The sequence below is a fragment of the Magnolia sinica genome, chromosome 9 (assembly GCF_029962835.1).
Source record: "Magnolia sinica isolate HGM2019 chromosome 9, MsV1, whole genome shotgun sequence".
NCBI lineage: Eukaryota > Viridiplantae > Streptophyta > Magnoliopsida > Magnoliales > Magnoliaceae > Magnolia > Magnolia sinica.
In genome coordinates, this window is record NC_080581.1 from 82,680,635 (window position 1) to 82,693,719 (window position 13,085).

General features: G+C 39.6%; 1 protein-coding gene across 1 annotated transcript; it reads right to left on the bottom strand.

Annotated features, from left to right (window-relative positions):
* Positions 1–3,922: 3,922 nt before the first annotated feature.
* LOC131255881 (heterogeneous nuclear ribonucleoprotein 1) lies at positions 3,923–12,191 on the bottom strand. The gene is made up of 6 exons (XM_058256800.1): positions 12,035–12,191; positions 11,918–11,958; positions 5,674–5,837; positions 5,337–5,436; positions 5,055–5,224; positions 3,923–4,801 (listed from the first exon to the last, which is right to left on the bottom strand). The coding sequence occupies exons 1-6, from the start codon at positions 12,082–12,084 to the stop codon at positions 4,298–4,300; spliced, it is 1,029 nt and encodes a 342-aa protein (XP_058112783.1). The 5' UTR covers positions 12,085–12,191; the 3' UTR covers positions 3,923–4,297.
* Positions 12,192–13,085: the final 894 nt, after the last annotated feature.

The window sequence follows — 13,085 nt, forward strand, 5'->3', positions numbered from 1 at the left end:
TATACCATAACGTTAAAGGACAAGCTCCACCTCAAACACGCGAGTCCTGTAAATAGATCTGTCTGTATGCATGGATCATCTTTATTAGCAATTAAGCATTGTTTTGATTGGATAATTAGAGACGTCTTCAATAATAACCCACGGCTAAGTGGTAGACACAGTGTGCAAGGTCATGGGATCAAAAGCCAATGTTACCTTTCAAAAATAGATGCAAATTTACACATACAAGTCGATATACTCATAAATATCAAACTATGTTTCTGATATTAAGAGATTGTTGCGACAACCCTTTGAAATAAAATAACTACATTATCTAATATTGACATCGCCAGTGATAAAACGTCCAATTTTAGGAAAATAGAACAATAGAAAAGCCATTAAAAAAAAAAACCCATGTTATAACAGTCCCTCCAAAACTGGCCATTGAATCTTTGGTGTTTCTTCAAATGGAGATTGCTCATGAATTTCCTTTTCACAATGCGGTTGTTCAATGACAACGATAAGATGGTTAGAAGCGAACATTGAGAAGATTATCCCAGTGGGTGAGTCAATCCAAACGGAGTAAACTCCGTCCGAGTCGAGTTCAAGTCACACAGTGACTCAACTCAACTCGACCGGAAATCCAACTCAGTACTAACTCGACTCGAACCAAAACCCGACATGTCCTGCCTGGTTGCTTTTAGAACATTTTTAGCCACAACGGCTTGTTTTGTTTTCCAATTAGAGTGGTCGATTGGAAATCGGATTGCATACTGAGTTAGGTATGCTCTTATCATACTGAGTAAACTCAGTTGGGCCCACCTTGAATGTATGTGCCTATTAGAGTGGTAAATTGGAAATCGGATTGCATACTGAGTTAGGTAGGCTCTTATCGTACTGAGTAAACTCAGTTGGTCGCACCTTGAATGTATGTGGTATAACGTCCATCCGTTTTTCCATCTAATTTAAGGGGCCCAAAATTGAAGCATATCCAAAGATCAAGTGGATCATACCACTGGAAACAGTAAGGATAATGATTTCCACCATTGAAACCTTTCTAGGCCCGACAGTGATGTTTATTTGTCATCCAACCTGTTCATAAGATCATTTAGAAATAGATGAAGGGAAAACACAAATATAAGCTTGATCCAAAACTTCAGTTACCCCCAAGAATTTTTCATCGGTAGATGTTCAATTCAACTGTTTCCTGTGGTCTGGTCCATTTCAACATTGAATATGCTTCATTTTTGGCCTCAAGCCCTAAAATTATCTGTTAAAATGGACAATTCAACTGTTTCCTGTGGTCTGGTCCATTTCAACATTGAATATGCTTCATTTTTGGACTCAAGCCCTAAAATTATCTGTTAAAATGGATGGACGGAGCAGATAAAGTACAAAAATTATGGCGGAACTCATAGAGTTTACTCAGTAAACTACGTAAACTAAGTGTAGTGAGTTACCATGCAATCCGCTTCTGGTAAATGGGCCTTAATGAGTGATGATTATTTGATCTTATAATTGAGTGGTGATATCCCTTTCAATGATTTTGCTACATTTTTTGTTTCACCCACAAATAACTGAAAAAATGGTAATTTTATAATGTCAAAATGTAATTATTACAATTTAACTTACCTACTTTAAAAGTAGGTTTGACTGTGGATTTACGAGCCATAGTTCCTCTTTTAAAAAACACCACAATGATAATGATGGCTCATTCACTTTGCATTTCATAGTAAATTGAAAAACAAACAGGCCTGAAGTGTGTAATGAGCTTTCTATTAAGATCTCCCAGAGTCTCACTCAAAAAATATAAAATCTTTCTTTTTTGGAAAGGTATGTTTTACTGAAAAAGTTGCACCATTTTCATAATGTTTCCCTGATACTTTCCGCAGCCGGGTATCTAAAATATTATTGACAATATCAATATATGGGAAATGTTCCCATATACCAAGACATTGATAACAATAGTTCATGGAATTACCGATACTTTGAACACAACACTTTAACAAAATGATTAAGAAATGTGAGAACGAAACTTTGGAGACATATATATTTCTGTAAACCTAGAAATAACACTCAGCTATTCCAATTCCACAAATGGAATTAAGGAATGTGATCCACGACATGTAGGGACTAAAAATTTGCAACAGCTGCATGTGTACCTTATTTTAAACAGTCCAGATAGTAGACCCACTATTTATGGTTTACTGAAGTATAAATATACTCAAGTCCAGTCAGGATGGATTAAGTTGATTACAAATGGATGATGAACATGCCCAAAAAGGCCAGAAAATAATAATAATAATCAAATCGAATTATTCGAATTCAGCAAAAAGATTTTCATATGTAAGATGAATCTGACTCTAAAATGGGTTCCATGCATAAATCCTTGTACAGATGATGTGTTTATGTATCATCGATCAAAATCTGCCTGAGTATAAGATAACTCATAAACAAACTCCATGGATCAAAGCATCAACTGATACTCATGTTTGAGTAGGTACAGGATGAGTCAGAAGACCTACGGATAAAAATGATACGAAACGGGGCAAACCGTACCAGTCTTGCTCTCCAGGCAAAGAAACTGCTATTTAGAACCAAGCTAAAAGGAGGTTTGGTATTCATTAAAAACCACATACGAACCAACATTTCTGAACTTTCTTTCCATTTCAGTTCTCTTTGGGCATGCAAGCCAACGTTTCAGACCCAAAACCCAGATAGCAAAGTACAACTCCTTAATACTAGATCCTGGTATCATAGCACAGTCAACACCATTGATTATATATCCATCCCTATAACCACTAGATCACAAAGAATAAGCATCCCAGAATATAACCTGAGGGCTAGACTACTATCTGCATTTCCAACCATTTCTTGACAGCGTGTTTGGATGGTGGACTTTCCATAAAACTCACATCATTAGTCATACAATCGAAGCTGTCAAATCATAGAAATCCATCTTGGATGGACAGAGGTGCATTGACAGGGCAGAGTTGCGTGGCACCCAACGTGATGTGTTATATCCACACAGTCTATTCATTTTGCGAGATCATTGTTTGGAAAAAGAAAAAATTAAACCGCATCCAAAAAAGAAATTGACCACACCACAGCAGTCGGGATTGAACACCTGCCACTAAAAACTTCCTGCTGCCCACAGAAGTGTTGGATGAAGCTGATATTTGGGGTCATACCCTAAAATGATATTGAAAAATGGATGAACGGTGTGGATATAACACATATTAGGCAAGTAATATCCACATGTATCTAATCACCTCAGTACATTAGATAACTATCAAAAAATTAAAGCTATGAGAGAGGTATTGGTATTACATTCGGCTTTACTTCATACTGTGGTAGTGATAATCGTTACCTATTTACAGTGGACCACGCTTTACTTCGTACTGTGGTAGTGATAATCATTACCTATTTACAGTGGACCACACCACATTACGGTGGAACTCCAACCAAACAAGCCCTGAATGTTGGTTACTCATCCACCATACACAGCAAACGTGTACAAGTCAATGCAGACTGTCCAATTCATGGGACCCATAAATGACAATGGAGCATGTCCTGACTCATGACCGTTCAAAGGACAAGTGAAGAGCAATACTGAATGGCCCATATTTAACAACCAAATATCAAATGGTTCAGATTAATCAACCATTTCAATTTTTGAGATATACTCCATCAGAATTTGGGGGACCAGGCAGGACAGATTGACTTACATGCACACCATATACATGGTGGGGAAGCCACAGCCATTTAAGAAGTGGAGAACTGGTTTAGCAGCCTAGCCCGTTTTAAAAAAGAAAAGAAAGATTACCAACAGATACTAACTAAACAAATCAGTTCCCACTCCCAGACTGATTCACTACTACTAAAGCAGAAGAGTAAACAATCCATACCAAATCTAGCCAAAATTTCTATCTGAGATCAAGTCTAAGGGAATTTAAGTAGGCACTGAATCTAGATACTAGAAGTCTACAAAGTAAGCTAAAATAAAAGGAAATCTAACATCTCTAATAACTAGCAAATACAGCAAACACAGAATAGAAATAATCTAGTTCAGTTGGGTAGACAGTACAAGGAATGAAAAGAAATCTGATCGAGATCAGAAAACCTACCAGAACTCCCTGAACTCCCCTTTCAATAGACTCGTCTAGCATACACGGACCGCATGTCTATAGATAGATAGATAGAGAGAGAGAGAGAGAGAGAGATGTAAGATCCCACGGAGCTAGAAAAACCCATCGGCCGTCACCTAGAAGAAAGCTTAACCACTTTATCCTGCAACAGACTTGCCTCCTTTCTCTCTCTACCTTGCATACGGATGGTATCGGCCACCCCCACTATAGCCTCCCCTATTTCCAAACAACCCACCTCCACCATAGCCGGCACCTGGGCCAGACTCATAACTACCTCCATATCCCCCATAGCCTTCGCCGCCTCGGCTATAGCCGCCTAAACCCCCTCCTCCGCTATAACTACTGCCAAATCCTCCACCATATGATCCAAGGCGACTGGAGTAGCCTAGGGAAGATTCTCCTCTGTAACCCCCCAAGCCGCTTCCACCAAAACCTCCATATCCACCGCCAAAACCTCCATCATCATACCCGCCATAACCTCCGAGCCTAGCACTGAGACCTCCTGGTGTCCTATAGGAAGCAGGGCCAAAGCCGCCGCTGCCACCCCCAAAACCACCAAATGAGTCGCCAAATCCACCAAGACCATCACTGAAAGGACGTGCCCTATAGTCGCTACCAAAGGACGATGGAGGTGGGTTTGAGGGTTTCTTTGGTTCAGCCTTCTTGATCTCCACCTACAACAAAGCAAGAACATTAACCTACATCCTACCATCTGTAAGCTATTATGAGAGACTCGGCTTTGTAATACCTGCAGATCTGCAATAACCTTTTACCTAAAATAAGGACTCATGAAGTGCAATTGACAAATAAGATAGTATGCAGAAACCATTGAAAAATATCATTAATAATAAAAACCACGTGTGTTATTGTCAAAACCCAAACCACTAGATATACTGGCTGTTTGGGCAAAGGCTGCAATGAACTCACCTGAGTACCAGCAAGGTCAAGCATATTGCCCTTGGTTAACATTTCATCTACAACTTCTTCACTGTCAAAGATTATAAAACCAAAGCCTCGGGAACGACTGGTCGCATGGTCGCGAATTATCTGGTGATCCACCACTTTCCCATACTTGGAGAAGAAATTCTTGAACTCATCTAATCATTTCAATGTTCAAATGAAGATATGAAGAAATAGAACAAACTATCAGATCCCAAATCATGCAAAAAGTTGAACTCACAGATCAAACTTATGAAGTGCATTGAATACCTTCCGTGACCGTAGAAGGAATCCCGCCAACAAAGATCTTCTTTGTTTTGAAATCCTTCGATTGTACAGACCCTTTCGGGATAGTCCTTTTGATTTCAACCTGTCAGCCCCAAAAACATTCAAAAGGTAAGTAATTGGAATTTTGTAAAGTTTGGCAGGGGCTATAAATAGGAAGTAAACCTTCCTCAAAAAGTTCCTCAGCATCTTTCACATTAAAAATAAGAGGAATAAGCAACATGACTAATGATTTTCAAAAGGTGCTGCATTATCACCCGAGGTTCCCAAAAAACTTGATAGAAACTTATAGTAGAAAAGAAAGCTATTACCACATACTTACTTGTTTACCATTGATAACATGGGTTTCCTCGATCACTTTGTCAACAACAGAGGGATCTGCATAAGTTATGAACCCAAACCCTCTTGGCTGCCCCGTATAACGATCTTTCATTATCACGGAATCCGTTATTTCTCCATATTTGCCAAAATGCTTTGTGAATGTAGCTGATTTCATGACAATACAAAAATGGAAAAAACCAATCAGAACTTGAAAAACTACCCAAAAAAAAAAAAAAACAGAGGTATTATTGTTGATATCACCATCATCAGGATCATAGCCTTCTCCACTATTTGGGGTCAGCTTGATCGTGAAGATTGAGCAGACTGAAGTACTATAATTGGAACATTGACACCCCCCCACCCCCCAACGGATGGACTGGTGAATTGCAACAGCCGAAACATGTTACTAAGTCGCTGTGATGTGCTCTGTGTGTGTGTGTGGGTGTGTGTGTGTGTGTGTTCAATATTGTATCATCCAAGAATAATAACTAAAACAAGTAATCCCAAATACTTGAAATATAGAGCATCCAACACTCAAATATCATAGCAACTGCCAAGCACGCCGCCTAACCAACACATGGATGGGGCTCATTGAATAGCTGCTGCTTTGGCCAGCCCATGATACATAAACAAAACAAATTTTGACGATCTTAGACATCCATTCAATGGGTCTTCCTATTGATGGCAGATGAGCATTTTGGTTTTCCAACCATCCGTTTCAAGGACATTGGTTGGATTGGCTGGATGAGGTAGGCCCACATCCACAGCAAACTGTTGCAAAGTTTGGGGCCTATACGTCAGAGATCACATTTGCCATTTGTAGAAAATAGGAGGGTTGATGTGGAAAATATGAAAGATTTTGATAGTATTTGCATATTCCTTTTTGCTATTTTAGGCCAAATCTTTATCGATGAGATTTATATTATCTTAAATAAATTATAAATTGATTTAAAATTATTTAAGGTTGATTTCAAATCAATCTAATAATTGCAGGATTTTCATTAAAGATTCATAGCAATTGTCATTAGGGTCTGTAAAAGAGAGGTTGGTGTGAGTTTTTTCAAGTATTGTAAGAGAAGTTAGAATATCAATAAAGTTATTCTCCCACATTACTCTAATATTCCTTCTGATTGTATACTAATTCAGTTTTTTTGCGATTCAATAGTTGAGATCTAATTGATTTGATAACCAGGTTGCGCCTTTTTGGTGATAGAGCAGGTCATCTTTGGATATTTTCAACTCTACATGATGTCCTAATGGCTTCGAAGGGGATGACACACGAAAGGTTTGCCCAAGTAAACTAATTGATCCTCACACTCGTAGAACGAGTCGATCAACTCACGCATACATTAAGCAATTCCACCAAGTGGAACAGCTCCAGCCTCTAGCGTTAAGGGAATCAGGGGACCAAGGTTAGGGCATATGATCATGTAGGTCTCCACTATGGTACAAACAAACAATGAGGCCCCAGCTTGTGAAAACATTAATAACCAGGGTGACACACGATATAACGAACATTCATATTAGGATGGGACACGTGTTGGGGAAAATGTAGCTGATGTGTGTGGTGATAGGGGCGAGTAACTGATTATCCATTTAACTAATCTATCGACACCTTGAAGGGGACCAAAGAAATTCAACTTCAGTCACCCTGATCAGATTGACCCTAGAGGGTTTGCTTTTAGCCAGTAACAACCTATCCCTAATCAAATCCCAAGTAAGTGCATCCCCAACAATGGGGAGGACATTGCACACTGAATTATGCCACTTTCATTTTCTCACCAGCATGTGCTCTTAAAATGACACCTCATTGAAAAATCATTTATTCCCTCCCTTCCAAACCTCCCAAGAAAGCACGAATGAAGGATCCGCCCCAGCAACTCATGTCTCTCCTCAAATGGCCAAACCCAATTCCAAAAAGCAAAAAATTAAAGAGGTCACCAAGTTTCTCATTATGCGGCTCAACTAACCCGAACAAAATTAAAAAACAGCCCCCGATTCCCAAAGAGAATTCACCACCCTACAACGTAGGAATAAATGATGAATCGAGTGAAGAGAAAAAGCCACATCGACTTAAGATGATCGAGAGTCTTACCTACTGCGCTCTCTGGGGAGAAAGAGAAGCAGAAACATGCCATATCCCCTAAATAAATGACTTGAAACAGGACTTCAATGAGGAGATACTAATGGCATCCCTTCTCCATATCCAAAAATTGATCCCCTATCCAAATAGGACTCAACTTACACGCATCTGTGTGCTAGATAAGTAGAATTAATTTCTTTGAGTAGTCCACCAGACCACCAAAAAGAATCAATTTACATGCATTCATATGTCTTCTATACGTCATTAATTAAGAGGTGGAGTAAGTGAGCAGTTATTGAATTACAAGAGGAAAAAAATCGTAAAAAGAGAAATAAAAATAAGATGGAGCAAAAGAGAGAGTGGCAATGTTAGCATCCCATGTCAACAAAGGACTCTAGTTTTCTTTTATTATACTATTCATCTTAATATTTTTGACCGGTCACTTCTCTTATCTCGCATGCCACAGTGGGCGGCATCTAAAACACTGTTTGTTGAGAACTTTTTAGACAAAAATACCAGAGCTTTCAATGTAAGGAGAGAATGAAAAGTGTAATAAGTTCATAGAAATGCATGTGTGAGGGATTTGACAGGGATTTAACACTAGGAATACCTTGAACATGAATTAACCCAAAAGGTCAAGATGGTCCATTGAATGCAGGGCTAAATGTAAGATGAATATTGACTGCCAGTCATAACTTCAGCTATAGCTTCACATTTTCTTAACAATGGGCTTGATCAATGGACCAACCCAATTTTAATGCCTAGGAATTTTAATGATGTAACCCACCTAATGAACGGTTGAGATCTCCCACGTGTCCACTACACGTTTACACTTGACATCTCATGCAATCCTCTAGCAATTCACCATAGCACTTGCACTTTTCTCCCCATCACAATCACCACCCCAAACACAGGTCCCTAGATGACCCATTGTCCTGCAAGAGCTTTCAACATGGGATACTGATCTGGCAGCCTTCTCCTTTGCTATCTCCTCCTATTTTTTCTCTTTTCATGCTTCTTTTTGTAATTCAATAACTACCTACTTTCCCTCCCTCTTAGTTAAAGATATTTGGAAATCATCTAGGTTGCATGTAAAATAATTTTTTCCATTGACCCAGTCAACTACTAAAAGAAATTAGAAAGCAAAAAAATCAACATCAAACCATCATAATTTTGTACTAAGACACATACATGGAAGGGCAACCCTCGTTTCTTACTAATTCATCAAAAAAAAAGTTACTAGTAGGGTAGCAAGAACATAGAACATTGGTCCACTCTTCCTACCCAGTAAATTTTCTCATCTCTCATGGCATGCTCATCATGTGCATCAAATTTGTGTTTTGTGCATACTTTTTTCCACAGATATACTAGAGCAAATCATGCAAGCAGAGGTGTAAGAGGCAACATTTCTCCACATGAGGGATTGAATAATGCACGAATCCTGAATATGGGCTGCCCAAAGGTCAAGTCAATCCATTCATCGGAGGACCACACATACATGATGAACAAAGATTATCAGCTATAATTTTTCTAACCATCTGCTTGCTTATTCAATAGTGGCTCAATTGATCAGCAGATCAGCACACTTGATGCCTCGTCCAAATCTCCCACGTGTGCCACACGTGTGCTCGTGACATGAGTCGCCTATTGATTTTAAAAATAAAAAAATCAAAATCAAAAAAACAAATGAGTCGCCTATTGATGTCTCCATGAACAAATCAACATATCATTTGCACTTCAGTCTTGCCATGCTAAACCTAGGTTTTCCTCCAATGTCATGCCATGCCATCGCTTCCTAAATTGGTCGCTTGATGACACAACACAGTGGACATGGTAAGGCCATGTCATCGCAACGTGACAATTGGCTCACCACGAAAATCACCACAACAAGTCAATGAAGTTCATAGCGTACAACTGGCTCATCAGTACCACAAACATCACCACCTTTATCACTCTGGCCAATTGCTCGACCAATGCTAAGGTTCTTCATTACATTAAATAAGACATAAATAGACTCTTTCACCATATATCATTCCCCAAAACCTTATGATCATCACCTTAGTAAGCTCAGTTCTTCCACTTCAACTGTTATCAGCCATTGGATAGACTGCAGAAACCCTTACCAATCCATTTGGAACAATTTGGACTCTAATGTTGGATATTTGGACGGTCCCTCTATATCAGGTAGAAGTATTGACCATGCAACACACAAGGAACCACTTGAATACCAATAAGTGTAGCAGGAAATAGAAAGAAGAATGGAGAACCACAAAAAGTGAATTAGGAATGTCCATATCAGAATGGACAGATCACACACCCAGAAGGGGAAACACTCTCTCTAAGCATAAACTCTTATTAATATTTTTTTTAAAGGTTTAAATATACATGAAAGTTATAAACCCAATTTCTTAACTGTGTAACAATAAGATCCTAACTTTTAAGTCCGCAGGACTCATAAAGCAACCTACAAACCGTAGCTTTCAAGAACCTTATAGACCTACTACACACCAAAAGAGATTCAAAATTTGTGTCAAACTTCTCATGCAACCAAGATCTTCTAGAACTTCCCAAATAATGATATAACAAAAGAACCAAGGATGTGTCTAGAAGTTAATGTATTTGAAATTAGGCAATAATGACCATTTAGTGAAATTTGGTATGGAGAGGCATTCACTTACTAGACATAGTTTGACCCATAAACAAGCTGAAATGAGCCTTTCGAAAAAGCACCAAGACTTTTGAGTGAAACAGTGGTAACTGGTATTTTGGACTCTTTTTTTACAAACTGGACCTCTAAAACACCTTGATTGAATGAATTCAACCGGCAAATAACGTTAATATACATACTACCTATGCCACGCCACTTTTATAACTTCTCTACGCCACTTTTATAACTTCTCTACCGGTGTCTAGAATTTTGAATGATTCTATGTCATCATTAGTCACTTAATGGACCTGTCACACACCAAGGACATCTCATAACCTAAGAAATACACAGATCATGGTATGGTCGTAACGTGCTCGATAGTAGTCCGAATTGCCTAAGATCATTGAAAAGCAAAGTCTGACCCTCCAGTAGGGATCCATCATGATGAAATGGGTTACACAAAAATAACAAAGGAAGATTGATTGGGCTTCCACACGATATGGTTTAGGCCCATCTTGGACTACAGCATCATGTCAACTGATCAAAATATTCCCAACACTGACGATACACAAAAAACATAAAGGGCAGAGGTCTGCTAAACGATCCAACACATGTACATAAGGATGCCCATCTAGCCAATGTCATGTATGCCAACATGCAACATGGCTATTAGATCCAAGCCATCAGTCGCCGGTGACCCACCATGCCACCGATGCCACAGCTGGAAAATTATACTGGTCTAATGATCAGGTGGGCCACAGTTTTCTTCTAATAAAAAGAATGGAAAAGTTGAAAAGGTTAGCCCATTTCTTTAAGGGGTGCGCTCGGGTGGTACCAGACAGATGCATGGCCCTTGATGTGCATAAAGGCCATGTATATCAGATCTGTCACTCTATATTACCCCCGGCGCTAAAAACCAGACTGATCCAACAAACAAGTGGTCCACAACACAGGAAACAATATGGGAGGGGACACCCGCACTTGATTTACACAGCATCCCACATGAATCTCAAAACAGTGTGGTTTTCAGCCTAACCCTTCATCCAGACCAGATGACTGGTCTGAATGGCCTGGATCTTTTATACACAACACGGTGGCACACTCACAAAGCAAGGGTATGCGTTCCCCTTCCATCTCGATCCCCGTGGGGTGGCCCACCTGATGATGGGTAACGTGTGCTAGCATGTATGACGGACGGCGTCATGTGGGACCCTAGAAATGAAGCAAGATCAACGATGCAAAAACAAAATTAAAACCAGATAAATTAAAAGCTCAACACCGAACCATAACTCCACCACACCTACCACATCAACAAAACCAGATAAAAAAATGGAGAAGAAAAGGGATTCAAACCCTAGAAAGGAAATCAGAAAAGAAAAAAAAAAAAAAAAAAAACCCCAAATTAAAAGGGAAACCCATAATCTGACCCAATCAACCAAAGGAAACGAAATAAAAGCAGGAAATAAATATGCTATTAGGAACCCTAGATATGCAACAGCATCAGCTGAAACTAACCCATGCTCGTATCTTTTGCAAGACCTCCGATGAAAATCTTCCTGCAACAGTAAAATAAATCAGAATATACAAGATCATACATATAGAAAACAGAAGATTCAAGGAAAAAAAAATGACCCTGGGCTCGCTCCTTCGCCCGTCTTCGAATCGTTCGATTTCGAACCCATATCGCCTGAGAGAGAGAGAGAGAGAGAGAGAGAGAGAGAGAGAGAGAGGGCGGGGGGAGGGCGAAACTAGGTTTAGGGTTGGCGTCGAGAGAGAGGAAAGTAGGGTTAGGGTTGGCGTGAAGAAAGACGAGCGTTCGAGATGCGAGCTACGAAAGCTTTCCACCCTCCACACGAACCTTTATTAACCCGCAGGCACGTATGCAAACGCAACACGTGTTTAGCATATCGCTACCGGGACGCGGATTCCCTGCGCTGAGATGCTAGGTGGGGCCCACCGTGTTGTTTGTTAGAAATCCACACCGTCCATCCGTTTTGAGATCTCCTTCTAGTACATGCGGCTAAAACTGAGATGGATCCAAAACTAAAGTGGACCGCAGGAGAGGGAAAACATTCCCACCAGGACTGTTTATAACGTCATTCCCACAACACGTACATCCTCTTGTACGGCGCACTTGATTTTTGAATCGCCTTATTTTTTAGTGTCTTAAAGTGATCTCTCAAAATGGATGAATGGCGTGGATTTCTCACAAAAATCGCGGTGGGCACCACTAAGCATCCCCGCAGCAACTGGGTGCAAATGCTTTGCTGGAAATCCGCGTCCGTGTTGGAGTTGGCGTTCCCATGTGAACAATGGACTTGCCTCATCGATACGTGAGATGGCAAATGAACATAACATGGGCTTAAGATTTTTTAACGATGAATGTTCCATTACTACTTTTTTCTGGAACATGGTTTGCCTAGATTTGGATCTTCTTTCTTTTTTTGAACACATTAAAATAACCATCCAAAATGCATGGAAGGCATTGATCAAATGCACAACATTGTGAGGCCAAGAGAGCACCATACAATAGTGACCTCGCTATCGGCTATGCAATCATCAAAGTCAATGTTGTTGCCTAGTATCTTAAATCTTTTTATAACAGAGCCCATCCTCTAGCAGATGTCGTTGCCAACAAATGCTCAATCCCATTAAGAAAATTTTTAAAATCTATATTGATTGT